Raw genomic sequence first — 27,179 nt, forward strand, 5'->3', positions numbered from 1 at the left:
AGCTAAGCTGGCAACACCAACTGACGAAAACAACGAAAGTCTCTCTCTGTCTCTGTCTCTCTGTCTGTCTGTCTGTCTGTCTCTCTCTCTCTCTCGTCATTACAGAGTTTAAGTTATTGGAGAAAAAGTGATGGAAGCTGACATTCCGGACGTTTGAAGAATTTTTAAAATTCCTCTCGGGCGAAGATTTTGACACCTAAATGTAGGACATGTCTGGAAAAATCCGGACGTATGGCAACCCTTGACAGATTGCACTAATGTACTTAGACAAAATTCTGAACAAAGGTGTTAGAATTAGTAGTAACCCTGATATTACAAATAAACTTCCTCCCCTACACGTAAGAAGGATAAATGTCTCCCTTCCATTATTTTACAGATACTTTTATGGCAAATGCTCAGACGAAGTTGCATCCATTGTGCCACCTCTCCATGCCTTCCTCTGTGCTTCATGGGCATCTGGTAGCGTTCATGACTAGAATGTCACACTGCCATATTGCAGAACTTCCGCCTATCAGAAATCATTTATTCCCTGAACTGCATCTCTTTGCAACTCGCTTCCCCAGAGTTGATTTCCCCAAAACTTCAACCTACAGCTGTTCAAGCTCAACTGTTACAGATTTTTATGAATCGAGGACACCAGTAATTTGGTGTATGGATTATTTGTAGTCATTCATTTTTCCTTCCTCTGTTCAGTTATTAGAAAAAAAAAAAAAAAAGTATCACTGCAAGTAAAACCAACTCACTTCATCTTCAGAGCTGCGTTGAGTCCGTCCATAACGTCTTCCCCGACCATCATGCTCCCAAGCTTTCTATAGGCACTTGATTCAGAGTTTAAAAAGAACTTCTTGTATGAACCATCAAAAGATCTTCCTGACACTCTGCAACATGTACAAATAAAAATTGTTTAATTAGTATTACTACTGAGGCCCCTAGAATGGTGCAACACCAAAAGTTAACATCAAGATACATTTAGTATTTTTTTGTTAACTTTAAAATTGGCCTAGAATTGCCATATTTGCATCTCGAATACTAAATTGTGACAATAAACTAAAATCAAGATATGATGCTAGTCACGAAGAAGTGCTGTGGAATGGAAGCAAGACGTAGTATTGTCTCATACTGCCACTGAATATCGTGAAATAAGCTACAAATGGAAAAAAACAACCTGGGGCAAGTTAACCCGTCACGTCCCAAGGTTTTCCGCACCTCCGACATCCCCCAATCCCGAGGTATTTTCAATTTTTTTTTTTTTTTGGCTAAAACCTCCGCTTTTGGTGAGAAACATCGAAAATTCATAGAGAACTCGCTCACCTGAGATTTAAAATACTCAACTGGGTTTTCTATCAGGCTGGCTGCAAAAAAAACGAGTTCTATGGGAGGGTAACTATTTCACACCACTCATAAACGGTATTTATTTATTTACTTGGTACGAATTTATATGTAGTATGAGAGTATATTGGTTTTCAAGCAGTAATATAGGCATTATAAGCATTGTTCCACTCACTAACTAATCACCATACCTGACCTTCTTTTGCCACATAACCTGATCATTATTTCTGTTTCTTCTTCTAATGCGATGTAAACTTTGTCCTCCACATTGTCATCGATTGGGGAATCACTCTGGCCCTGAATATCTTTACTGGCCAGGTCACTGGTAACAGGTGAATTGCCGAGACAATGGTGTGAGGGGGGGAGGGGGGAGGTTATGCGATGTAAGGCATTGTCCCTGCTTGGCATCTTGTAGAGGAATAGAGGACGGTGTCCCGTGTATACTTACGAAAAATCACGCACAAAAATTGAAAATTGTGCAAATTAGGTACCTTGTAATTGCATGACGTTCCAGTACGTCGCCGGGACTGGCAAATGCAAAATGTTGCAACGTACCCATACATTGATGGGACGGGGTGGGTTAAATTGAAAGAGCTATAATGTTTTTATCTGGGCTTTCTTTATACCGTTTATTACAGGACAGACATTGCATTTATCCTATTGTAGTATAGGAATAATAATAATAAAGTCACACAACTGTCTGAATACATAATCAATGAAATGAATAATTTCCAAAGTGCTACTGGATCTGCGGATCCGGTCCATGTATTAAGGCTGAAAGTGGAGGAAGCATAAGCGAAAGAATGTATGGCAGTGATGTCTCGGGAGAAGAATGCATGTGGAAGTAAGTAAGGTTACGAGAGCGGTGAGCACAAATGTAAAGAAAAAGAAAAGAAAAAAGTAAAGCCAGAGATAAATACTTAGGAATGGAATATTTCAAGTATGGTTATTGTGGATGATGTATTACGTGGTACTTGAGAACATCATTTATTGGTTCTTTCAGTTTTGCCCTGCTTTTGAACAATCAGGTCTGAAAGTAAAGTATCGAAGGACTTGAATAAAACACCAGCTGCTGGTTGAACTAACTCACCGTGTGATGTGTTGGTGAATGAGGGGAAAAATAGAACTGAGTTTAAGAACTCTGATGCAGTGACAGAGCAGAGATTAGTAACCAAAGCGCCCAGCATTAACTTACAATTCAATTTCATCCAGTACCTTTGCATCCACAAGTTTGTTCTTCGATATCTCACCTGTCAACTACTTTGACCAATTCCTCAACTGTCTCTGGTCTGGGTGGCAGCCTTGGGAGGGTGAGAGAAGCGATGAGGCTGGCACGATATGCTGTGCCCACCACCACACCGAAGAACAACCAGGTGCCGACCAGGATGTGGTTGGATTGGCTGGTTGAGAGGCGTCCATACAGTCCCTGTCCCAACAGGGTGCCCACAGACTCCATCACCACCGACCCTGTACTCAGCATTCCATGCCGCGTTTGCCACGTTTTTCTCCTCGTAATCTGTAAAACATACATATACAATGGTATACACATACAACGATATGAGTGCGTAACTGTTTCTTTATTGTGTCATAGGGGCGAGAAGTGATGTTTCGGACAGTGGAGTGGTTTTGATAATACCAGCCATGAATGAAAGTGCTCCTCCGCGCATCTGCTACCGTTAGGAAGACACAATTGTAACAAGGTCAATCGCACCATTTTCTTGCAGAGCTGCTTGGTATGTCTAGTTTCGTAAACCAATTTTGATCCTTTTCTGCTTTTCCAGATGTAATTTTTCGGCAACATATAGAAAGCTCTAAAATAGTGAAAAAGTCATGGAATAGTCAGATATTGGTTATAGTGTAGGTATGATGCATTATTCTTTTTTTTAAGAGTTCATTTGATTAGGAATGGCTAAAGTTCTTTCTTCGTCGAAAAAGGCAGACGAAATTAAAACTGTATGAAAGCAGAATTAATCAGCAATTCCATACTATGGTTTCAAGGAATCAACAAGTGTGAAGTAGCCTATCACTTACATGACAGTGGTGGCAGTAGTAGAGGCTCGAGGTGGAAGTAACAATCTGAATCCATTCGTTACTCATCTATACCATAAACATATATTCCAGCAATTTGTTTAAGGATCTATCTATCTATATACCTAGGCTGCTTCCCCCAAGGAAAGGGAGGCAACCGAGACAGGACGACACACTCCCCATTTACTCATCCATTCAAACACATTCATTCGCATCTTAGCCCCAAAGGGGAGAACGGACAGATCCTCACTGCACCACACCGCACAAGGGTCAACTGTGCAATGCAATCGGCGACATCTGCAGCAGGGCCCGACAGCAGAGCTGGTTTACCCCTGTCACATCATAACAGACCCATCCCCTTACCCGCACCTGACCTGACTAGCCGATCAGACCAAATGCGGGAGAATATCCCCTCACAGCTGCGTCATCATTTATTCATTCACAATTTCTCTCCATTTATTTTTGTCATGCACAGCCACTCTTCCTTGCTCAACAGACATCCCTCTCACATCCAGCACTCTCTTCACACTGTCCATCCATCATATTCGTAGTCTTCCTCTCAGCCTTACACCTCTCACATTAGATCTAGTAATCATTTTCACCAATCGCTCATTATCCATTCTCTCCATATAACCAAACCATCGCAACACCCTCTGCTCAACTCTACCAGCAATCTCCCAAACAACTCCAGTTCTCCTTCGCACTTCATCATTTAGCACTCGATCCATATGCGTCCCTCCACACATACTCCTCAGACACCTCATCTTCATTACATTCAAACTTTTCCTCTCTGCTACACCCATATTCCATGTTTCAGCCCCATACAACGCAGTCGGTACCACAACACCCTCATACAGCCTTCTCTTTACATCCATTCTAAGCAAACGACATCTAAACACTTTTTTCATTCCTCGCAGCACCTTTCCTACTTCATTTATTCTAAACTTCACTTCTGCATCTATTCTTCCATCCACAGCAACATGTGACCCTAGATATTTAAAACACTCTACCTCCTCAAGCAACTCGCCATTCAAAGCTATATTCATCCCCCTACCATCTACCAACCTCGTACACTTCATCACTTTACTCTTATTCTCATTTACTTTCAATTTCCTCCTTTCACACACCCTTCCAAACTCCTCTACCAACTGTCTGAATCTCTCCTCTGAATCAGCCACCAGTGCAGTATCATCTGCAAACAGCAGCTGCTTCAGATTCCACTCTCCACCATCAATATTCACCAGACTCAGACCTCCACCTAAAACTCTTCCATTCACCTCCCTTACAACACCATCCATGTAAATATTAAACAACCAAGGCGACATCACACATTCCTGTCGCAGCCCCACTCTCACGGGAAACCAATCACTCACAGCATTTCCCACTCTTACACACGCTCTACTATTTACATAAAAACTTTTCACCCCTTTTAGTAACCTACCATCAAGTCCATACAATTATTAAAACAGTCCACAAAACCTCCCTATCAATTCTATTATACTCTCTTTAAATCCATAAATGCTCAAAACACATCCTTGCCTTTCGCTAAATACTTTTCACACACTTGTCTCACAGCAAACACCTGATCCACGCATCCCCTCCCTCTCCTAAAGCCACACTGCTCATCACCAATCACTCCCTCTGTACCCTCTCTAACTCTCATAATTAACACTCTACCATACACCTTACCTACAACACTCAACAGACTTGTACCCCTAAAGCTAGTACATTTATGTTTATCACCCTTGCCTTTATACCACGGGACCACACAAGCACTTGCCCAGTCAATTGGCACCATACCTTTCACAAAGCACACATTCAACAGTCTAACTAACCAGTCAACAATAGTCACTCCACCACCCTTCAGGCATTCCACAGCACACCCATCCATACCTGCAGCTTTCCCTGTTTTCATCTCCTTTACTGCCTTCTCCACTTCCTCCTTCGTGATCAAAGAATCATTCAACTCTCCCAACACATTTATTCCTTGCACCCTCCCATCCGCCACAAGTTCAGCTACCCTTTCCTCCTCTACATTTAACAATCTTTCAAAATACTCTGCCCATCTCTTCCTTACTGCATCCACCTCAGTTAATATCCTTCCATCCTCTGCTTTTACTCGTTCTTCCTTCCAAGACTCTCCCTTTCGCACCCTTTTCACCTCCTTCCAAAACATTTTCTTATTCTGTTGAAAATTCTCTGTCAGCCGCCTACCCCACCTCTCATATGCTGCCACTTTAGCATCACGGTGTATAAAAACAGCAATATATATTCTTTAATTTCTTATTGCATGAATCTAACATCATCCAAGAATAGTCATTGTACTTATAGCTGTGAAATGAAACTAATATTTTTCCATTATATTTCTTTATTGCTCACTCTGATTTTCACCTGAGTCTCATAATAAAGACTCACTTGAACTTATCGTCTGGAGTTAACTGGAAATGATAATAGAATTAACCTGACCAAAGGAGTGTTCATGGTACCAGAATAAGCAATTGTCTCCACTGACTCACTCACCTAAATAAAAATCATATACTGTTGGCTCATGTTATATAACAGAGAAGAACAAGAAAACGCATCCATGAAAGGGTTAAATGCATCGTTGTCCTCGGTGAGTATACAACAGTAAAGAACAATGGGAATAGACAGATGTGGCACCGTACGGGACTTCGCTAAAATGAAGAACCATATTGTGCTTTGCTAGAGTAAAGCACATTTGTGTAAAAACACTGAAGCAGCTAAACAGAAGCACCTGCCTTGTGAAAATATATCTATGTGTGTGACCAACACTGGAAGACGGCTCTGGGCTGCTAATTGAGAATGTCCCACCCCTAATTATATAATTAAAAACAACAACAACAACAATAATAATAATAATAACATAAGGAACTGTTTTCTGCTGCCTGTCATTACTAATACTGGATGTGCCCGTGCCTGACCACTATCATGTTTACCTTGACAAGTGTGAAGCAGATAGTCAGCGTACAAGCCAAGACACCGATCCACACTTGGCCACTCAGTGGGTAGTAGAAGCTCAGCCAACTGGGTGTTATGACCGGCGTGGCCATGGCGAATTTACCAGCAGTTTGATCAAAGGCGAAAGTCAAATCCCATCTGGAAACATTATTAGAAATAAAGAGGCTACTTTTGTAGAAGTTATAGCCATTTGTTACATTGAACCAAAGGAAAGAATTTGTTCTCAAAGAAGAGCAACAACAACAACAACAACAATAATAATAATAATAATAATAATAATAATAATGATAATAAAAACAGTAATAAATTAATAATAATAACAATAATAAGTATTATAATAATAATATCAATAATAACAATAGTAATAATTAAGAATGAAAGTAAAGCATTTGGAATCCGAATGCTAATCGCCTGCCAGAACATGCTGTTGGCCAAGTCCAAGATTTTGGCCATATCTTGATACAGTGAAGGTTTCATGGTGATAGCTCAAGCCGTTTATATAACTGTGCCACAGGCGGGCTATAAATAATATTTGACTTTGGCAGCCATGTTTCTGACCTAAACCTTGACACTGAGTGCCCATTCTCGAAGCTGGCCAAGATTTTGGCCATATCTTGATGCCCTGAAGGATTCATGTTGATAGCTCAAACCGTTCATGAGATATAATGGTGTTAAATGCGGGCGATAAGAAGTAGTTGCCCTTTGGCAGCCATTTTGTTGACCTTGACCTTGACCCCGAGAGTCCACTCTTGAACTCGGCCAAGATTTTGGCCATATCTTGAGGCACTTTGAAAGTTTCATGTTGATAGGTCGTGCCGTTCATGAGATATAATGGGAACACACACACACACACACACACACACACACACACACACACACACTGAGGCAGGGAAAAACATTATTGCTCCTCCTCGCAAGGTGGGCAATAACTAGAAACCCTCCCATTGGGGGGGGGGGAAATCATACCAGCGAGCCGATACATGTCTAGCGCGCCTCGGAATATGACCTCGACCTTGACCTGCTTTCACCAATTTCGAACTCGTACACCAGAAAAATGTTGTAATGATATCTTGAATGGTTGCAAAGTTATCATGGTAACTGTCACGCAGATCTTGAACTAATTTCACGAATTTCGAACTCGTAGAAGATTTTCATCCCTACTACATACCAGCAAAATTATGTGATGATAACTTGAGTGGTTGCGAAGTTTTCGTGTTAACAGTCACACGGGCCTCCTACTTGCACAAATATCATACTCATAGATTTTCATCCCTTCTACACACCTGTAAAATTTTGTGATGATATCTTGAGCAGTTGCGAATTTATCATGGAAACAGACACACACAGCTTGATCTCCTTTCACCAATTTAGAATTCGTGATCGATTTTTTATCTACAACAGACCTGTAAAATTTTGTAATATCTCGAGCGGTTGCGAAGTTATTGTGCCAACAGAAACACGGACAGACGGACAGAAAGACGGACAGAGTGAAAACAAGTTCAGCTTCGCTATCGCAGCTAATAATAATAATAATAATTATTATTATTATTATTATTACAGATGGAAATGAAGTCCATCCGAAAACTACCGAAATAATATATATATATTTTTTTTAAAATTCCAGCTTCATCATCTTCCCATACCTCCATGCATACCCTCCAGATCATTTCCTTTACCATCGAACATTGTCATACTGCAAGAAGCTACGGTATATTATTTGCAACTCCATCATCATCTTCCCATCCATCTATCCTTCTCAGTTCTGTTTATTATGTTGGGAAAACGAAAATAACCAAAAATTAGGCGCACGTAATATATTATTCTCGTAGATGAATGTATAGCCCTTCTTGGACGCACTGCCAGAATATAACATGATGGTACTGACATTTTTTTTTTTCATCGGCTGAAATGCAATTGCTTTTAAAAGATGAGTTAACCGAGCCAGTTTCTAACCCCTTCATTGTGGGATGGACTTTCTTAGACTTACTAATGTTGCTTAGTAACATAAGTGAACCAAAAGAAGTGTCATTATTGTGAACAAGTAAAAGAAGGTAATATGTGCAGAATTCAGTTCCACATTTGTAGACAGTCAGTAGAAGACTGACTAATGTTGCTTAGTAACATAAATGAACCAAAAGAAGTGTCATTATTGTGAACAAGCAAAAGAAGGTAATATGTGCAGAATTCAGTTCCACATTTGTAGACAGTCAGTAGAAGAATGCTCTTGACTTTTGTGAACTGACAGGTTCATTGTCTAGTTATTCCACTTTAGCTAGTGAAACAACATTCAAAAATTATTTTCATCATTTACGTTACCTATAATTAATAAGACATTAGGCATTTTCAAATTAGATTGGCTATCTTTATCTTTTGACAATGTATAACTTTGCTGCATACAACTACCTGCAGTTAAACCGGATTATCAATAAAAACAGTGAACACTGCAGTGCAAAGGTTACCCTTAGCTTAGAATCTCACCTCTCTAGTTCTTGTGGAATAACACCATATATCACTGTTGCCATGAATGACTTACGAATCTGCACCTGATCTGTCACCTGCAAGTAAATATAATATTTAAAAAAAAAAATGAAAGCTCCAGTTGATATTCTTTTTTCTCGTGTGTCATTATACCATAAACTCTTTCAGGAAAATGTTTCGAACTAAAAGTTATGACGTAGCATTCCTTAAAGCTTACCAGTAAGATGCCCTTCCTAATTTGAAAGAAACTGATCATTTTCGTGCATAATAAAGTACGAGCCAAAGGCTCCACATATAATAATGTATTGTTCTTCCTAGGAAGAACTAAAAAAAAAAAAATCACGTTTATTTCGAGATGTCTGGATTGGACACATAGTTGAAAACTTTAGAGGTCATGGGTAGTATGAAATATAGAATGATGACAGTTCCTAATCTGATCATTTGTATACATGAGAACTGAGAATATCCGGTAACTGCTGCAAGCAAGAGCTGGGCAGGAAAGGAGACTAGGGTTCACTGCTTGGTGGATGCACTATGGCTTCCGTTACTGGGGAGGGACAGAGGCATTCACTTCAGAAAAGTAATAATCTTTGAAATGTCAGTAAAATATGGCAGGATATGCAACGCCTTAGTGAAGTGCTAGAAGCACGATGCCACAAAGAAGCAGGGGGATGACGTGAAATTATTCATTTACCTCCACTGTGTTTTTAATGAGAGAGAGAGAGAGAGAGAACTCCATACAGTGTCAAAATTAGCCCTTGGACAAAGCCAGCAAACTGTCCAGGGGTAATGGACAAGCTATGGTAATTTTCTTTTTATTTTCTAGTTTTACCAGGTAGAGAATAAATAGTCAGAATGAAACATAAAATATTGCTTTCGGTACCAAACTTCTTGAATAGAAATTTAATAACATCCTGTAAATAAAACAAAAGTAATATCATCCCTTAAATAATGATATATATCAAAACAGAGACAGAGTCGAAAGAAACCCACTGGTGCATATCAAGCAAGAAAAAACGACGTCACTCACAAACAGCGGTGCACTATGGTTGAAATGATCTAATTACATACTGGGGGTTCATAAAAGACACCAAATAGGATATCCCTGGGGTTTATCATGCAGTTCTTGGTGGAACTGACAGGACCGATGCCAGCGACAGTTTGTACTGTACGTTTCACTGATCGACACCGATCATCACTGAAGGCAGTGGGGAGGTTAAAATGCAGTTTCAGTATGATTACTTTTTTCTTTTTTCCTATCGACCATTGAGGCCGGAGCCCCTGGTCATTAAGGCAAAAATATATATATGTATATACATTGACACACACACACACACACACACACACACACACACACACACACATATATATATATATATATATATATATATATATATATATATATATATTGTTACATAGCCTATGATTTCATCTTTACCTGGTCGTGGTGTAATTTTAACACACAGTATGCTGCATGTTTGATCACGAGCGTGTTCTGCCTCAGTCCCCCCCTTCTACCGTTATAGTAGAGTAAGTCGTCCTTTCTGTTATTCAGTGCGGGATTGTCGACCGTTTGTCCCCATCGCTTCATTTGCGCGTCCCTCTTACAAGTTGTGTCAGGCTCTGCCGGCCCCTATATAATGAGCTCAGTCTCTGCATCATTGCCACTTAGATCTGCTCCTCATTTTGTTCACATCTCTGTCCTCCCCTGTACAGATATTATTGTGAGTGCTCAAGAAATCTCCAACCATCTAGCAGCTGTGTGTAATTTGAGTATAACTGTTGTTGCATTTTTTCTTGTACTGTATAGCATAAGTTTAATTTGTAGGCCTAGTGAAGTTTTTGTAATTCATGTAGGGTTCTTTATGTCAGTCATTTTTTATAATAGTTTGTATCTGTAATTATTTATCTGGCATTCACTGAGTATTATCTGGTATCTCATTTTATCAGGGCTGACTTAGATAAATTTACTCTTGCTAATTTCGTGTTAATAGAGACTATTGCAGTTAACCATATATTTAACCTGTTTTTGCCATTACATTATCCTTATGAGTTCTGAATGTTTTGTTGTTAATTTAAGCATTAAACTTTAACTTGTAATTTTACCTAACTCTTTTGTTTTGAACCTGGAACTTTACGGGACAGTAGTGACTCTTCGTATTCTCACTTAAAGTGTACATTATCTTTCTCTGTTCCGTAACAATATATATATATACACATCCATGCATATGAACATACACACTTTCATGCACACGAATATATATATATATATATATATATATATATATATATATATATATATATATATATAATAATTTTTGTTTATTATTTTTTTGTATTTTTAATTTTATTTTTTTTATATTTTTGACCTTATATTACTTATAAACAAAAATACCTAAAGACCCTAAAACTAACCACCTAACAGAGAAATCGCTAACCTATACTAAATCCTAAGAGACAAATAACTAGACCTACACTAATGGTAGAAAAGCCTCGACCGAGAGAACACCATCGACTGGAGATATGTAATGCCTTTCTACATGACATACCTGCACTCATCACCTGGTGACTGTCAGTCGAGGCACAACCTAATATAGGGGACATCAATATATGAAAGGGAACCAGATGAGTCAGGAACATTTCCATATACCTCAGCTGTCGTCCCTAATTAGAACAACTTAAGTAAGATGGTATAATGTATTTGCATAATTTGTACAAAAAGTTAAAAACCTCGCCCAGCAGACCACCATCGACCGCAAGTGCCCAATACCTTCCTATATTGCACATTTGCATTCATCAGCTGGTGACTGTCAGGCGAGGAACTTGGCTTAATGCACATTTCATCTAAGATGTTATTGTACAATACTGATATACTGGAGCTGAATCGATTTTGAATATCACCTTGAAAGCGGTAACATCTTATTTGAAATTAGGTTTTTGACAGTAACAGTCAAAATGAGATCAAATCCAAACCCTTGCAGTGAATACTTTCTGAAGATTAATTTAGTGAAAAACAATGCAGTTTTTGTTGAGATCGCATTTTAAATAATCGCTAACATATCACATAAGAAACTGAGTGGGCTACTAAATATTGCAAAACGATGCTGATATTATATCCGGATGTGATATTCAAATTAATTATTTTACGACGCAACAGATGGTAACAAGACAAATTTGAATGCAGACAAGCACATAATTCTCACCTCGATCCAGCTGTGTGATGGAAGGACACGGAAAGTAAAATTCATGGCCTGGGCAACCGCAACCAGCTGGTTGTAGTCAGTGCCTGAGTACCTGGTGGTGTTGCCCTCGATGGACTTTTTCCAGTAGGGTTCAAATGTAAACGCCGTCACGTTTATCGTCGCGCCATAGAAACTGCCAAAAACAATGTATCATTCTGAATGTACGGAAGTTGCAGTGCAACATTAGGTGGAATTGACTTTTCATTCAGCCTATGATAATCCTGTAGGAATAAAGGCTATTGCGTATTAAAAGCAAGTATATGTACTCCATGAAAATTTTTATCATTATTACTGGATTACTAATATTGTTTTCATTAAAGTAATGGTTTCTCAGATCGATATTCTCTTTGATTACATTGTCCATAACATGTATACTGTTAGCTATAATTTAGGCTATACATGTTTTACACAAATCTGCACTAGATTTTCAACCTTTCATATTTCACATACCTTGGATGCAGGAAAATTCAAAGTTGTGCCTCTGCTTCATTTCCATAACACTTTCTCATGACTATCACCATATTCCAGTGTCAATCACTGTCTTGTTAAACCCATTCAAGATGATGAGATGACAGTTTTAAGCTGGGTTATAGTGCAATGGGTATAGCCCAGTCTATACCCGTGAGTAATTTGGATATACTACTTACATTTTTCCAGTTTTGTAATACCCAGTAATTTCAACAAAGTACATAAGATACTTCAGTTCTGAAATGGCCAGTAATCTGTACACATTACTTGGTGTATTTCTCCGGGAAAAGGGTGGAAGGTGTGAGATAGCTTAGACCTGATGTGGGGGTCCAGGAAGCCACTTGCAGCACTCGGGCACCGTCAGGACTGTACGGCAAGTGAACCAACATGCTGTACCTGCACAATACGTTTATAGTTTTCAGGCAGAATGAATTATCTTTATTCCCTCGACACTACAAGGGAGTAATTTATCATTTCCTGCAACTAATGAGGGGAGAGTTTCTTGTAGTCTTTGGAAGAACCCTTGTGGTGAAAGTTGTATCTAATCGAGGCTATTTAAGCCCTTCGTTTAGGAAAAGTACAGGTGTAACTAACCCCTCAGTCTGAAAATTGTCTCCTGAGTGAAATATTCTGGCAGTAACAGAAATGAACGAATATTCTATATATATATAGATATATATATATATATATATATATATATATATATATATATATATATATATATATATATATATATATATATAGATATATATATATATGCCTGCTGAGATAGATGAGAATGGGAGTGCGTTAGTGGACATTTGTGCTGGGAGGGGGTTGGTGATAGCCAATACCCTCTTCAGGCATAAAATGATCCACAGGTATACATGGCGTGTGATGAGAAGGGTGGGTGGTGAACTGAATGAAAGGAAGGCAATGATTGATTATGTGTGTGTGGATGAAAGGATGCGAAGATGTGTGAAGGATGCAAGAGTGTATAGAGGTTGGGGAAGTGGACTTTCTGACCACTACTTGGTGGTGGCCAGAATTAGGATGCAAGTAAGATGGAGGAATAGAAGAAGGGAAAGACGAGAGGAAGGAGTAGTTGCAAGGAGAGTGGAAAGGTTACAAGAGGATGAGAAAAAGGCAGAGTATAAGAGAGAAGTGGAGGAACGATTGGGCAAATATGAATTGGAGCAGATGGGAGACGTGAAAGGTATGTGTAAGATATTTACAGAAGAAATATGTGCAGCATGTGATGTGGTGTGTGGATGGAAGAGAAGACGGAGGGGGGTGCAAGGAACAGCGTGGTGGACTGAAGAGGTGAAATAGGCTGTGGCACAAAAGAAGAAAGCATACAATGAATGGATGAGAAATAGGGGCGTGGAAGAAGTTGAGAGGCGGAAGAGAGAGTTATATGTGGAAAGGAAGAGAGAGATGAAAAGATTAGTTAGAGAGAGTAAGAAGAGAGTGGATGAGGAATTTGGAAGGAATTTGAGTGTAAAGTGGAGGGACTGTAAGAAAATGTTCTGGAGAGAAGTGAAAAGAGTAAGACAGGGTGGAAGTGAAGTTAGCAGGGGAGTGAAAGATAAAAATGGTAGATTACTAGTGGAGAAGGGAGAAAAAGTGAGCAGATGGAGAGAACACTTTAAGGAATTGTTGAAGGTAGAGGATGGAAGTAATGTGAGTATAAGTGGCTGGGGAATGGCTGGGAGAAGGAGGGAGGTGAGAAGACAGGAAGAAATCAGTAGGATAGAAGTTGTGGAAGCAATGAAGAAAGTTAAATCGGGGAAAGCCCCAGGAATTGATGGAGTGTGTGGTGAAATGCTGAAGCATGGGGGAGAGATAGTAGTAGAATGGATGTGGAAGATGTGCAGATTGGCCTGGGAAGAAGGTAGAGTCTCGGAGGATTGGAAGTCAGGTATAATTATTCCCTTGTACAAAGGAAAAGGGGAAAAAGAAGTATCTGGTAATCATAGGGGCATTTGTCTTCTTAGTATAATAGGAAAAGTGTATGGTAGGATACTTATAGACAGAGTTAAAGAACAGAGAAATTAGTTGGAGAAGAACAGGGAGGCTTTAGGAAGGGAAGAGGTTGTGTAGATCAGATATTCATTCTTAGAACTTTAGTGGAAAAGTTTCTAGAGAAGGGAAAGAAGTTGTATGCGGCTTTCATGGATTTGGAGAAAGCATATGACAGGGTGGATAGACAAGGATTGTGGAAAGTGTTAAGAATATATGGAGTAGATGGGAAGTTGCTGAATGCTGTGAAGAGTATGTAAGATGGTGCGAAGGCTCCAGTGCATGTGGATGGTGAACTAAGTGAATTTTTCTCTTTGAAAGTTGGTTTGAAACAGGGATGTGTCATGTCTCCATGGTTGTTCAATCTGTACATGGATGGGGTAATAAAAGAGGTACAAGGTAGGGTAGTGGATGTTGGAGTGGCCCTGGTGAGAGAGGATAGTGTTTGGAAACTCCCTGTACTGTTGTTTGCAGATGATACTGTGTTGTTGAGTGAAGACGAAGGGGAGCTGCAGGGCTTGGTGGATGAGTTTGAGAGTGTGTGTAAGAAACGGAACCTAAAGGTGAATGTAGGGAAGAGTAAAGTGATGGTCTTTGAGAGAGGTGAAGTTAGTGAATGTACAGCGAGGTTGGATGGTGAGGAATTGGAAAATGTGAGTACGTTTAAGTATTTGGGTAGTGTGATGAGTAAGGATGGAGGTTTGGAGGGTGAAGTGCTTGAAAGGGTACAGCAGGGAAGAAAGGTTGCTGGTTCCTTGAAAGCAGTGATAAGAAACAGAGAAGTGAGCATGGAAGTGAAAAAGTTACTACATGACAGTATTGTGATACCAACTCTAACGTACGGAAGTGAAGCTTGGACACTGTTGGAAGGACACAAGTCAAGAGTGAGAGCAGTGGAAATGAGTTATTTAAGAGGAGCCTGTGGAGTCACGTGGAGAGACAGGCTGACGAATGAGGATATAAAGGAGCGTTGTGGTGTGGATGTGGATGTGATAGGAAGCGTTATGAGGAATACACTGAGGTGGTTTGGCCATGTGGAGAGGATGAAGGGTGAAAGACTGACGAAGAGAGTGTATGTGAGTGAGGTGGAGGGGGGAAGAGGGAGGGGGAGGCCGAGGATGAGATGGAGGGATGGGGTGGAGAGGTATATGAGAGGAGGGGGTGTGAGTTGGGAACAGGGCAGTGAAATGGCGGGGGACAGGGCGACTTGGAGGCGATTTGTTTGTGGCCACCCCAAACGGGATTGAGACGTCTGGCAATAGATAGATAGTTAGATATATGTGTGTGTGTGTGTGTGTGTGTGTGAAATTAGTTCCACTTATAGTCTGTTCATCACATAGGTCCATCTGTTCGATGCCTTTCATGTTTCTAGTAATAAATCTTGTCCAGGGGGGGGGAGGCGGTAGCTTAGTCGGTAGAGAGGTAGCCTGCATTCCTATCTGATCCAGTTTCAAATCCCCGCTGGGGCAGGGAACAGTTTACTGAATTGAATTTCATAAAATCAGACTTTACTGATCTACCAGACGACCCGCCGACATGTCGTAAAGATACCCCTGCTAATACCTGTATGAGACAGCCCTAGCATGTATTCAATTTGGACGATGGTTGTTAGCGCCGAAGTGGTGACATGTAGAGGTGTATGGTATGTAGGAGGACTACTGGGCCATAGGAGCAGGCTGTGAAGCCTATGCCCAGAGTCGGACACATAAAAAAAAAAAAAAAAATGTTTCCTACATGAGCCATTGGTTCTATATACTTGTCACTGTTGTTCCCTCGCCGAGACAAAGCTGTATGCAGGGTTTCTCACGGGATAAAGACCACATACTCTTCTCTTTTAACTTTAACTTGGCCTAATATTATCACCTCTCCATCTTGAATACTAAGCTGTAACTAGATATCAACACTATGATACGTTGCTAGTCATGAAAATTGTCAGTGAAAGGATATAAAACCACAAAATTGTTATTCTGCAACTTAGCTGTGTGAAGTGAGATGAAAAAGGAAAATAAAATCTGAGGCAAGTTATAATGAAAGGGAAAAATGAGAATATAGACGGACACGTATTAATATCATTGTGCATTGTTCCCTCTTCAGCCCAACAAAGCTTTGAACTACCAACTCAGCACTGGACAGCAGGCTTTTATTCAGTGTGGAACTCTGGCTACGATTTCCTTGTATTTGTTGGGAAAATTAGAGCATTGGTAGATACTATTGCTCAAAAGTGTATTAGCCACCAAAATATTACAGCGTCATTTTTTGTGTAGGGGTTGGAGGGGGATTCTTACAACCGCTAGATGATTTTATTCACCTTTGGAAAGTTTTTAAATACTGGGTTGAAATATAGCCTTCATCAACTCTCACAGCAAAATCTCCTTCCAAAACTCAGTTCAAATTCTTTAGTTTTCTCATTATTAAAATTTATGAGACGTTATGGCTTTGAAGGTGGTAAGGTCTCGTCTAGAATTACATAAACTTCGTTGTTAAAGCTGTTTAAATGACACACAAGCGCATAAGAGGGTGTCCCTTGCAAAATTAGTAAAGAAGAAGAATCAACCTACTCTCGTAAGGCAATGGAAACTCGACGCAAATGAAAGTACTGTACACTTAAATTACAAAGGGGAATACGGACTCCTAGATAATAACAGAGATTTACGCATATCTGTCGCCGTGGTGTGCGTGGTGCACGTACCCATTGCCGTAGTTCCCGTCAGCCATGTGTGGGGACAATCAAAATTACTGTGTGAAAGGAGGGGAAAGGGTTTCAGCCCCCGGAGGCTGCTTTTGATGATCCTCAGGCAGGTATTTGGGCACATTTTCCGGGGACAGGCTATTCGTGCATCATGGAGGTTTTACGGTATTTTTTTTCATTGTCTGTGACGGAATACCGGGGCACAGGATCATTATCACCAGAAACTCTCCCTACACCGGATTATCCCCTATGTGACAAGAGTAATCATGACGGAATGGTATCCTGTTGAAGTCAGTGAATTATATGTGTGGCAAGCTCTGACCTTAATGATGGACACATAAAAAGGCATGCCATACATGGCTATTGGATCATGGACGACCTCACAGCCACACCTGTCTTTGGGAGGTACATGGCACATTACAGAGTACTTTTCCATATTATGGTTCCTGCAATTTTCCCCCAGTGTGGGAGCCTTACCCAATGACAGGGTGTGAAAAATTCGCCCAATTCTGACCATGCTAAAAGGTTCTTCCACCATTTTTTTTTTTAATCACTTTTCCATAAAGTGGTGGCGGTTGAGTTGCATGTATTGTTCTGGGGTTGACAGGCATTTATCCAATACACATCGTCCAACGTCATCGCTTATGCATCACAGTCTTTGTTACTCGTGACTGCAAGATTGGATGTATGCTGGACTTTGTAGTTATCGCCCAACTAGCGAGACGATAATGTAATCGCCTGCTTTTATCCTTGTATAATGTAACTGTCAAGTTTCTCCTTGAAGATGGGACAGGAACCAGCGGTACTGTCAAGCCATGCAGGAAGCATTACCCTATTTTCCCTGCCAAGACCGAGAATGGTGCTTTACTCATCGAGAAATTTGGTATCATGTCGGTCAATCACTGGCATGACAAGCAGTATGTGCTATAGGTGGTACAAGAATGTATTCCTACACCTTTCTGCTCTCAGGTTTACCTGGGAGTGGCTTTGATCACCCAGACAAGTGCCACATCTATCAGCACAACACATACAACACCGCTTTTTCTACACCAAGAAATGACTTCCCGGTGGACATTTCGCGACGACTTCTGCTAGTCAGGGACATTGAGAGCAATCCTGGACCCACCAACAAATACATAATATGTCCAACATGCCAAAACCTATCACATCGAGCTGACAAACAAAGGGTTCAGTTCAGTGCAATTCCTGCAAGAACTAGACCATTTATATCTGCATAACACTTGCATCCAGAAAACGTTATACAAACACTTGGACCTGCCCTTTATGCTCCTTCCCCCCACCCACTAACCCGCCCACCAACATTACTCCTACTTTCTCCACACCTCAGCCCGACCCACCGATCCTTCCCACACCGTCCAATCCCCCAATCCCTCCCATTCCACCCCATCCTAATCCACCCCAACCCTTACCTCCATCACAACCTTCTCCTACCCCTTCCCCTCCACTCATACCACCACCTCCCCCCCGTCCTGCAGCAGCCAACACAATTGCACACACAACATAAACATCCATCAATTAAACATAGATGGCACAAACACCAAAAAACGAGAACTCACACAATTCATAAAACAACAAAACATACACATTGCCATCTTACAAGAACACAAAAAACACCAACATTTCAGAATTTCACCACCATTCGACAAGATCAGGCCAACGGCGGTGGTGGTGGACTCATCACCCTGGTACACAAATCAATCAACTTTTCAGATACCAGTGCACACATAAAGTCACTACTCCCCCCACATGACATCACAGCTGAAATACAATCAATTAAAATACACACTGGAAACAAATCACATATTACAATCGCCAACACATACATTTCCCTCCAATCGTCCCCCACAGTACCACACAATTACTCTCCACAAATACACCACATCACTGACATACCCAACATCATCCTGGGTGGTGATTTCAACGCCAAGGCATCGGCCTGGCATGTCAACAACCCTGACTCAGACAGAGGGCCGCTACTACAATCCCGAGCAGATCATCTTTACACACTGAATAATCTTCATCAACATACCCATATCCCACACCAAGCCCTCTTCCTCCCATCGTCCCCAGACATCACCTTTTGCTCCCCAAACCTCGCCCACAACTTCCTGGAGAGTGGTCAGAACCCTTGGATCTGATCACCTCCCAATCATCATCACTACCAAAACCAGAGTCACCCCAGCTGGCCACAGACACACATACACTAATTATAAGAGAACCAACTGAGAGACCTTTACAACTGAAACAGAATAGCATTTCGAATCATTAAACAGTACATCCATCACAAACATCAACACCGTGTTGCACACTCTCAATACAATTATACAAAATGCAGACAAAAGACACACCCCTAGAGGCAACAGAAAGAGACACAACCCCAACGTCACACCAGAAATTCAAGGCCTCATCAGCCAACGGGACACGCTACGACACTCTCCAACATCCCATACACAAGACACCACACAACAAATACAAGAACTCAACACTTAAATAAACAATAAAATATCAGAACAGCAAACACTAAACTGGAATAATTATCTCCAAACACTTGACCACAAAACAAACACCAGCAAACTCTACAAAACACTAAACAGCATCACACTCTCCAACAGTAGCACTACACAATCACACACTGCCATCACAACAACAGACACCATAACTTCAAACAAACAAACACTCTCATCAATCACTTTCAACATTTCAGCCATCTAAACCCTCATCGCGACGACCGACGTATCATCTGACGTAAGAGACAATATTCCCCTTAGATCCTGACTTCACATCTTTCACTTACAACCAGATGAAGCACATCATTAGCACCCTTAAGCATTCATCTGCCTGTGGACCAGACAACATTAGCAAAATTCATCTTAAACACCTTGGACCACAAGGCATACAAGCACTCATCAACATATCAAACTACTGTACAGCTACTCATACAACATAATACCCAACATCTGGAAGCATGGCATTATCATCACTATCACCAACCCAACAAAGACCCCACGTTACTTCCTCAAACCGGCCCATCACACTCCTCTGCATCCCATTTAAAGTCACTGAACCTAGCCCCATCACAACATGGTTTTAGGCCACTACACTCCACAAACACTCTTTTTACAGACCTTACACAGAGAGTTTCTGATGGCATGAATTCAGCTAGTCCACCACACAGAACACTCCTAGTCACTCTAGACATTAGCAAAGCTTTTGATGCCATCCCCCGCCACAACCTCACAAACAGAATATTCAACAAAAACATGCACAATAACACATAAAGATGGCTGGCAGACTACATAGCAGGCAGATGTGCACATGAAACATTTGTCGGTCAGTGTTCGAACATCAGAAACTTCACAAATAGCGTCCCCCAAGGATCTGTTTTGTCCCCTACACTCTTTAACCTATACATGCACGACATACGCACACCCCACACACCACAGATACACATAGCTTCCTATGCAGATGACATAACACTTACATGTACACACCAAAATGCAAACACAGCTGCACACATCCTCCAGCCTTACCTCAACACACTAAACAAATGGTTCACCACGAACAGGCTTAAAATAGCCCCATCCAAATCTACAGTGACCCTTCTCACAAACTGGACAGCAGAACAGTCACATTCGACACCTCACTATTAACAACACTCCCCTCACACACACACACACACACACACACACACACACACACACACACACACACACACACACACACACACACACACACACACACACAATCCTTGGTGTAACATACAATTCATCAATGTCATTTAAACAACACATCACAAACATAAAAAAATAAAATAATACCAAGACTCAGTGCCTTCAGGTCACTTGCCGATACAACATTTTGAGACAACAAAGAAACCACCACCACAGTATACAAACAAAATATACTTTCAGTGATGAATTATGCAAGCCGAGTTTGGGCTCCTAACCTCAATAAAACACACTACAACACCCTACAGACCATACAGAACAAGGCCCTAAAAATAATCACAGGCTGCACAGCAACTACACCCACAGACCACCTACATCAAGAAACCAAAGTCCTCAAAGTGAAGGATCATCTAGACATGAGAGACACTCTAACTGTCGCTGCAGCCTCCACAAATCCACAACATCCACTACACTACATGGCAGCACATCCACACACACTAAAGAACATTAAAACAACACCCAGCACACGATATCGTACACAAATACTGTCATATCTTCCCCCTCGCCCGCCTCAGACCATCTTCCAGAAGCATGTCGGTACTCAAATCACTCGCTGCTCCATTCAGTCACCTAATGACAACACACAGCTGCATGCACGGCCTCCTGATATCCACCCTTCTGAATCCTATCTCCCTCGTGAGGACAGGGTCCACCTGGCCAGGCTGAGATGTAGGCGTCATCCTGCCCTCTTAAGTTACCAGAAGAGGCTGGAAGACTCTGTCACTGATGCCTGTCCAAAATATAACACATCACCCCATACTATTAAGCACATTATGGAAAACTCCATTGTACACAATCACCTACGCCAACAACACAACATACTCTCCTTGAGAGCTCTTTGGGAAAGCCCGGTCTCGGCTCTGGCCTTCCTTAGGGACACGGGTCTGTTTGGCCAGACTGTCTAGGTAACAACTACTACTACTACTAATGTTGTGAATGCATTCCTATTGTTCAGATAGGTTGTTTGCATAACTGCTGCATCAAGAACACAGTGCTGCAGTAATGCATGACAGGGTTACCCAGGCAGACTACCTCACGTGTCACCGCAAGGTGAACCAGGGCACCTGCAGGTTAAAAACTGTACAGGCAGTGCCATGTCTGCCTGAACTATCAGCGTCGGCAGCAGGTTTACAAGGAAATGCTGTACCAGTGAAGTGAGTTAAAGATTTCTTCAGTCACTGGTGTGTGGGAAAGTGCAAATAGTGTATATAGTGATCTTACTACGTAAGAAATTATAATATAGTGTATAATAAAAAAAAAAAAAAAGTATGGTATGGGTTTTAGAAAACACTCTCAGGTTACACTGCAAGTGAATATGCAGTACAACTGCAAATATGTTTTATGGTAATACAGTACAATATACATGCAGATTGGATTTGTTGTGATATTAAACAAGTAAGCTATTCCTTTAGAGCACTAAGAAATTACCCTAGCAAGTAATATTACCAGAGAAGAATTTAGAATATAAGGAAAAGTACAGGTGTAAGGAAATGATCTCAGGATACGGTGGATGAACTCGCACTACAAGTGCCAGAAATAAATTATTTTCAGGTTACAGTGCAAGTGAAGTTGCATTACAAGTGCAAATATGTGCTACGGTATTACAGTGTAATATTAGTGCACATTGGTTTTGTTGTGATACATTTTATTTATTTATGCACATTCGCAACCTTTTCTTTAATCTTATCTCTGCTGAACGCCACCTCTCTTCCTCTAAACCTCATCTTCTGCTCAGTGCTGAGACTCAGCTGTCTAAGGCGACTTAAAGCAAACCCTTCTCTATATCCTCCTACTTTCTCTATACTCACTTCAAAGCAAAAAGTGGTTGTTGTGTATATGTATTCTCGCGATCACTAATTTCTGCCCAGGGGAGCCCTCTCCCTACCCCTGTATACCCAGGGAAGAGGGGAGGAGTTGGACGAAAGGAGCTCCACTCGGCACTACCCCAGCTCCCAACCCTCCTCCATACCCCTACCTTACCCCCTACCCCACCAGTCATTCTTCACTGGCGGTTATATTTCAAGCTAATTTCATACTTAGCACTCTTGGTCCCACTACTAATACAAACATAGAACACCAGGATATATTAAAAGTATATAATATAACTATGAACACTCTGCAGGAAGAAATTAATGCATTATGACGTTGACAGTAAAACAAAAAACGTTAAGAATGGCCACCTCATACCTCATGTGTTGGGTGCACTGCTGCACACACACACACACACACACACACACACACACACACACACACACACACACACACACACACAGTCACAGACACTCATGCACTCAATCACCCAACGCATGAGGCCTGGGATGGCCGTTGTTAACGTTTTCGTTTTACAGTACTGCCAACGTTCTAATGCACTAATTTCTTGCTGCAGTGTGTTCATAGTTATATATTTTTTACATATTCTAGGATTTTGTTTGTGTATTAGTAATGTAATGTAAGGTATGAGGTTAGCGTGAGATGTAACTCCCAGTTAAAAATGAGTTGGTGGGTGAGACGGGTAGCGGTAGGGGGAAGGTTGGGAGCTGGGGTGGAGGAGGGTAGAGCGCTTTTCGTCCCCCCCTCCAGTCTTCCCTTGGTATATTGGGGTAGGAAGGGCACCCCTGGGCAGAAATTAGTGATTGTGAGTGTACGTAACAACATGTCGTGCACCCATGTTCCTGTATTTCAGTCTTCTGAATTCTCTAGTCTCTAGCTTCGGCTATCCTACCATTCTCTGGCTAAGTATATCTGTGTTGTTTGCCTATCTGCTACTTCTGCTGATGATGAAAAATTCTTTGAAAATCTTATTTCTAAGATGGAACATCCTGCCAGTTTCTTGTTACCCTGAAGTCTCCATTCTAGGTGATTTCAGTGTTCACCACCACCTTTGGCACTCCTCTTCTATCACTGATCCACCTGCAAGGCTACATCTTTTCCATCCTTAATGACCTGGAGCAGCTTGGACAGCACCCAACCTATATTGCTAACAGTCTTGTAGAGAGTTCCAACATACCTGACCAGTTCCTTGCTCCTAATCCTTCGGCTTATGCTGTTAATGTTTTCTCTCCACTGGGCTCCTCGGATTGCAGTCTTATCACCTTAACTGTCCTATCACCTCAGTAAGACCTGTCAACCATCCCAATAAGCGGCAAGTGTGGCATTTTGAAGCTGCTAATTGGAAGGACCTCAGACAGTATATATTTTTTTTCCCTGAAATGATTATTGCTTCCATGGCCGAGAATCATCTGAGTGTGCCTCACGCATTACATGGATTATTCTCTCAGGTATGGAAACATACATTTCTTTCTTTTATCGTGTAACTAATGAAAAAAATTATAATTAGGCTTGTTCAAATGCCGTCCACATTAAGGAAAGGGCCTTCATAAGGTACCGGAGCCAACCCATCCATGAATCTCATTTCTTTTATGTTTCTGTGTTATGTCCGTCCATCACTCTGCTAAATATATCAGCCGTCTATCTATCTATCTAGTGTCAGAGGCCTTAATCCTAAAGGGGGTGGCCACAAATAAATCGCCTCCACGTCGCCATGTCTCCCACTATTTGGCTGCTGTGCTTCCAACTCACAACCCCCTCTCTCGTATTCCTCTCCACTCCATCTCTTCATCTCATCCTTGGCCTCCCCCTCCCCCTCTCCCCTTCCACCTCACTCATATACACTCTCCTCGTCAGTCTCTCACTCTCCATCCTCTCCACATGGCCAAACCATCTCAGTGTGTTTCTCCTAATGCTTCCTATCACATCCACATCCACACCACAATGCTCCTTCACATCCTCAATTGTCAATCACTCTCTCCATGTGACTCCACATGCTCCTCTCAAATAACTAATTTCCACAGCTCTCACTCTTGATTTGTGTCCTTCCAACAACGTCCAACCCTCACTTCCATACGTTAGAAATGGTATCACAATACTGTCATGTAACTTTTTCACTTCCATGCTAACTTCCTTGTTTCTTACCACTGCTTTCAATGAACCAGCAACCTTTCTTCCTTGCTGTACCCTTTCCAGCACTTCACCCTCCAAACTCCCATCCTTACTCATCACACTACCAAAGTACAGCCGCCTTCACTTCTAAGTACTACACCGACTTGTGGCGTCTTGGTAGATGTGGCACCACTGTGTTTGTTTACATCGTCGTATTAAGACGTGAATGAGTTGGAGAAACCCCGGCATAGTGGTCGGGTACTGACAGCTACATTGCTATGATTTGTGTAATGCTTATATTATATAAAAGATGTAATGTAATTGAACATGAGCCTGTAATTCGAGCTTAATTTAAGGTGATGGTGCTGGGACCAATCAGTGAGTTCGATGCTTCGTTGTGGATGTTCAGGGGTGCTGTTGGTCCGAAGCAGACCTTGCTTTACTGACTGAGGCGCGGGCCAATGTAAGACTTTCCTAGCGCAACATGTAATGGAGGATGAACATATTCATCCTATTTATCGATCTATCTACCTATCAATCTATATATCTATATACTGTATATCTACATTATATCTACATATCTGTTTATGTATCTATATACCTGTATATAACTCTCTCTCTCTCTCTCTCTCCTATCTATCTATCTATCTATCTATATCACTATAAATATATGGAAATTATGATGCAGGAACAATGCCCGGAATGCAGTTTAGGTAAGACAAGGAAGTGAAGTCACTAATGAAACTGTTCCACATTGGGAAAAAGTATAACGGTGTTCTTAAGCGAGAAGAAAGAAGATTGTGATAATGTGGGATAACTTTTACTTTGTCGTGGTGTAGTGGACTGATGCCTGACTCTCATCTGAGAGTCCCCGGATCGCTTCCCGGCATGGTGGTAATGTATGTGATGATCTTAAGAAAGCATTGCCGTATCGGCCTAGTCCTTCTGGGCTAATATCGTCAAATTCATATCTGAAAAACTTCTGCCACACAAAGCCTGTTTCCCAGCCACACAAAGCCTGTCTCCCAGTATTCTTCCATCTCTTCGTTCCCCTTCTCTCTGCTGCGCCCTCCACCTGTGATTCTTATATTCATTTCACCAGTTTTACTATCTATGAATTCCACATTATCAGACCACTTCAGCACTCCTTGATCAGCTCTTACAGTATCTACCAGACTACGCTTCCCTCCATGTATCTCACTTTCATCTCTAACCCGTTACACCACCATACTTCGTTATCGTGCTCAAACAATTTCGGATCCAGCAACCATTTATACTATGTATGCTATGTCATGAATCTAGTAAAAAAAAAATCAAGCTATATAACTACAATCAGATATTTGTAGACACTTAAATTCATTACAATGTTCAGTTAACAAACTTGGATAGAATATTACATTATAACACCAGGCAACTGAAACCAAAGGCATTTTCGTGTGTAGTGGTAAGCAACATCAGAAATGGCTGACAGATCGATAACTGTGAGATTATCACTAAAGTTAATAAAATGGTTATGTATTTAGCCAGAATAAACAAACCGGAAGGTTTTACCGCCAGCTAGAAGAGAAAGAAGTTTATCATTGAAATCTGAATCCCACTCCAATAACATACCCACAGTATTTCTCCTAATCTTCTCAACCACATCCACATCCACACCACAACGTTCCTTCCCATACATAAATACATCTCATCCTCAGTCTCCCCCTCCCTCTCCACATGTCCAAACCACCTCAGTGTATTTCTCCTAATCTTCTCAACCACATCCACATCCACACCAACGCATACATCCACATCCATGTGTATTTCTCCTAATCTTCTCAACCACATCCACATCCACACCACAACGCTCCTTCATTGTACTGTCATGAAATTACTGATGAAAGAAAAAAAATAAATTGCCATATTATTCATTGACTCATTTCTTCAACGCCAATATTTTAGAGATACATCAACATTTCGTCGATGGTTGTCAAATGCTCTACAACTCTCTCTCAACCAGCACTGATGAAAAGTTTACACAGGTATACCTCGGTTTACTGATGCAATTAGTTAAGTCAAACCCCATCATTAGGCGGAGCATTGTATCTTGGGGTAGACTTAATATGTAAAGCATAATAATAATAATAATAACAATAACAATAATAATAATAATAATAATGTCACTCCAGACTCCTGTAATAAAAGGCATACTACTTTACAATTACAAATAATAATACTGTAATAATAATAATACTGATAATAATATTATTAAAAATAATAATATTAATATAATAATAT

At 40.9% G+C, this 27,179-nt stretch overlaps 2 protein-coding genes across 2 annotated transcripts in view; both read right to left on the bottom strand.

Moving 5' to 3' along the window:
- Positions 1-6,428, bottom strand: part of LOC145395830 (ionotropic receptor 93a-like) — a 92,963-nt gene extending 86,535 nt beyond the window's left edge. The window contains exons 1-3 of the mRNA XM_080269362.1: positions 6,315-6,428; positions 2,580-2,845; positions 744-878 (exon numbers count right to left, since the gene is read on the bottom strand). Coding sequence (XP_080125488.1) covers positions 744-878; positions 2,580-2,845; positions 6,315-6,428 — 515 coding nt within the window. The remainder of the gene's footprint in view (positions 1-743; positions 879-2,579; positions 2,846-6,314) is intronic.
- Positions 6,429-8,810: 2,382 nt separating this feature from the next.
- Positions 8,811-27,179, bottom strand: part of LOC145395831 (uncharacterized) — a 54,331-nt gene continuing 35,962 nt past the window's right edge. The window contains exons 4-5 of the mRNA XM_080269363.1: positions 12,018-12,189; positions 8,811-8,891 (exon numbers count right to left, since the gene is read on the bottom strand). Coding sequence (XP_080125489.1) covers positions 8,811-8,891; positions 12,018-12,189 — 253 coding nt within the window. The remainder of the gene's footprint in view (positions 8,892-12,017; positions 12,190-27,179) is intronic.

The sequence above is a fragment of the Coenobita brevimanus genome, chromosome 33, assembly GCF_032717465.1.
Source record: "Coenobita brevimanus isolate Jiangsu-jjx chromosome 33, ASM3271746v2, whole genome shotgun sequence".
Taxonomy (NCBI): Eukaryota; Metazoa; Arthropoda; class Malacostraca; order Decapoda; family Coenobitidae; genus Coenobita; species Coenobita brevimanus.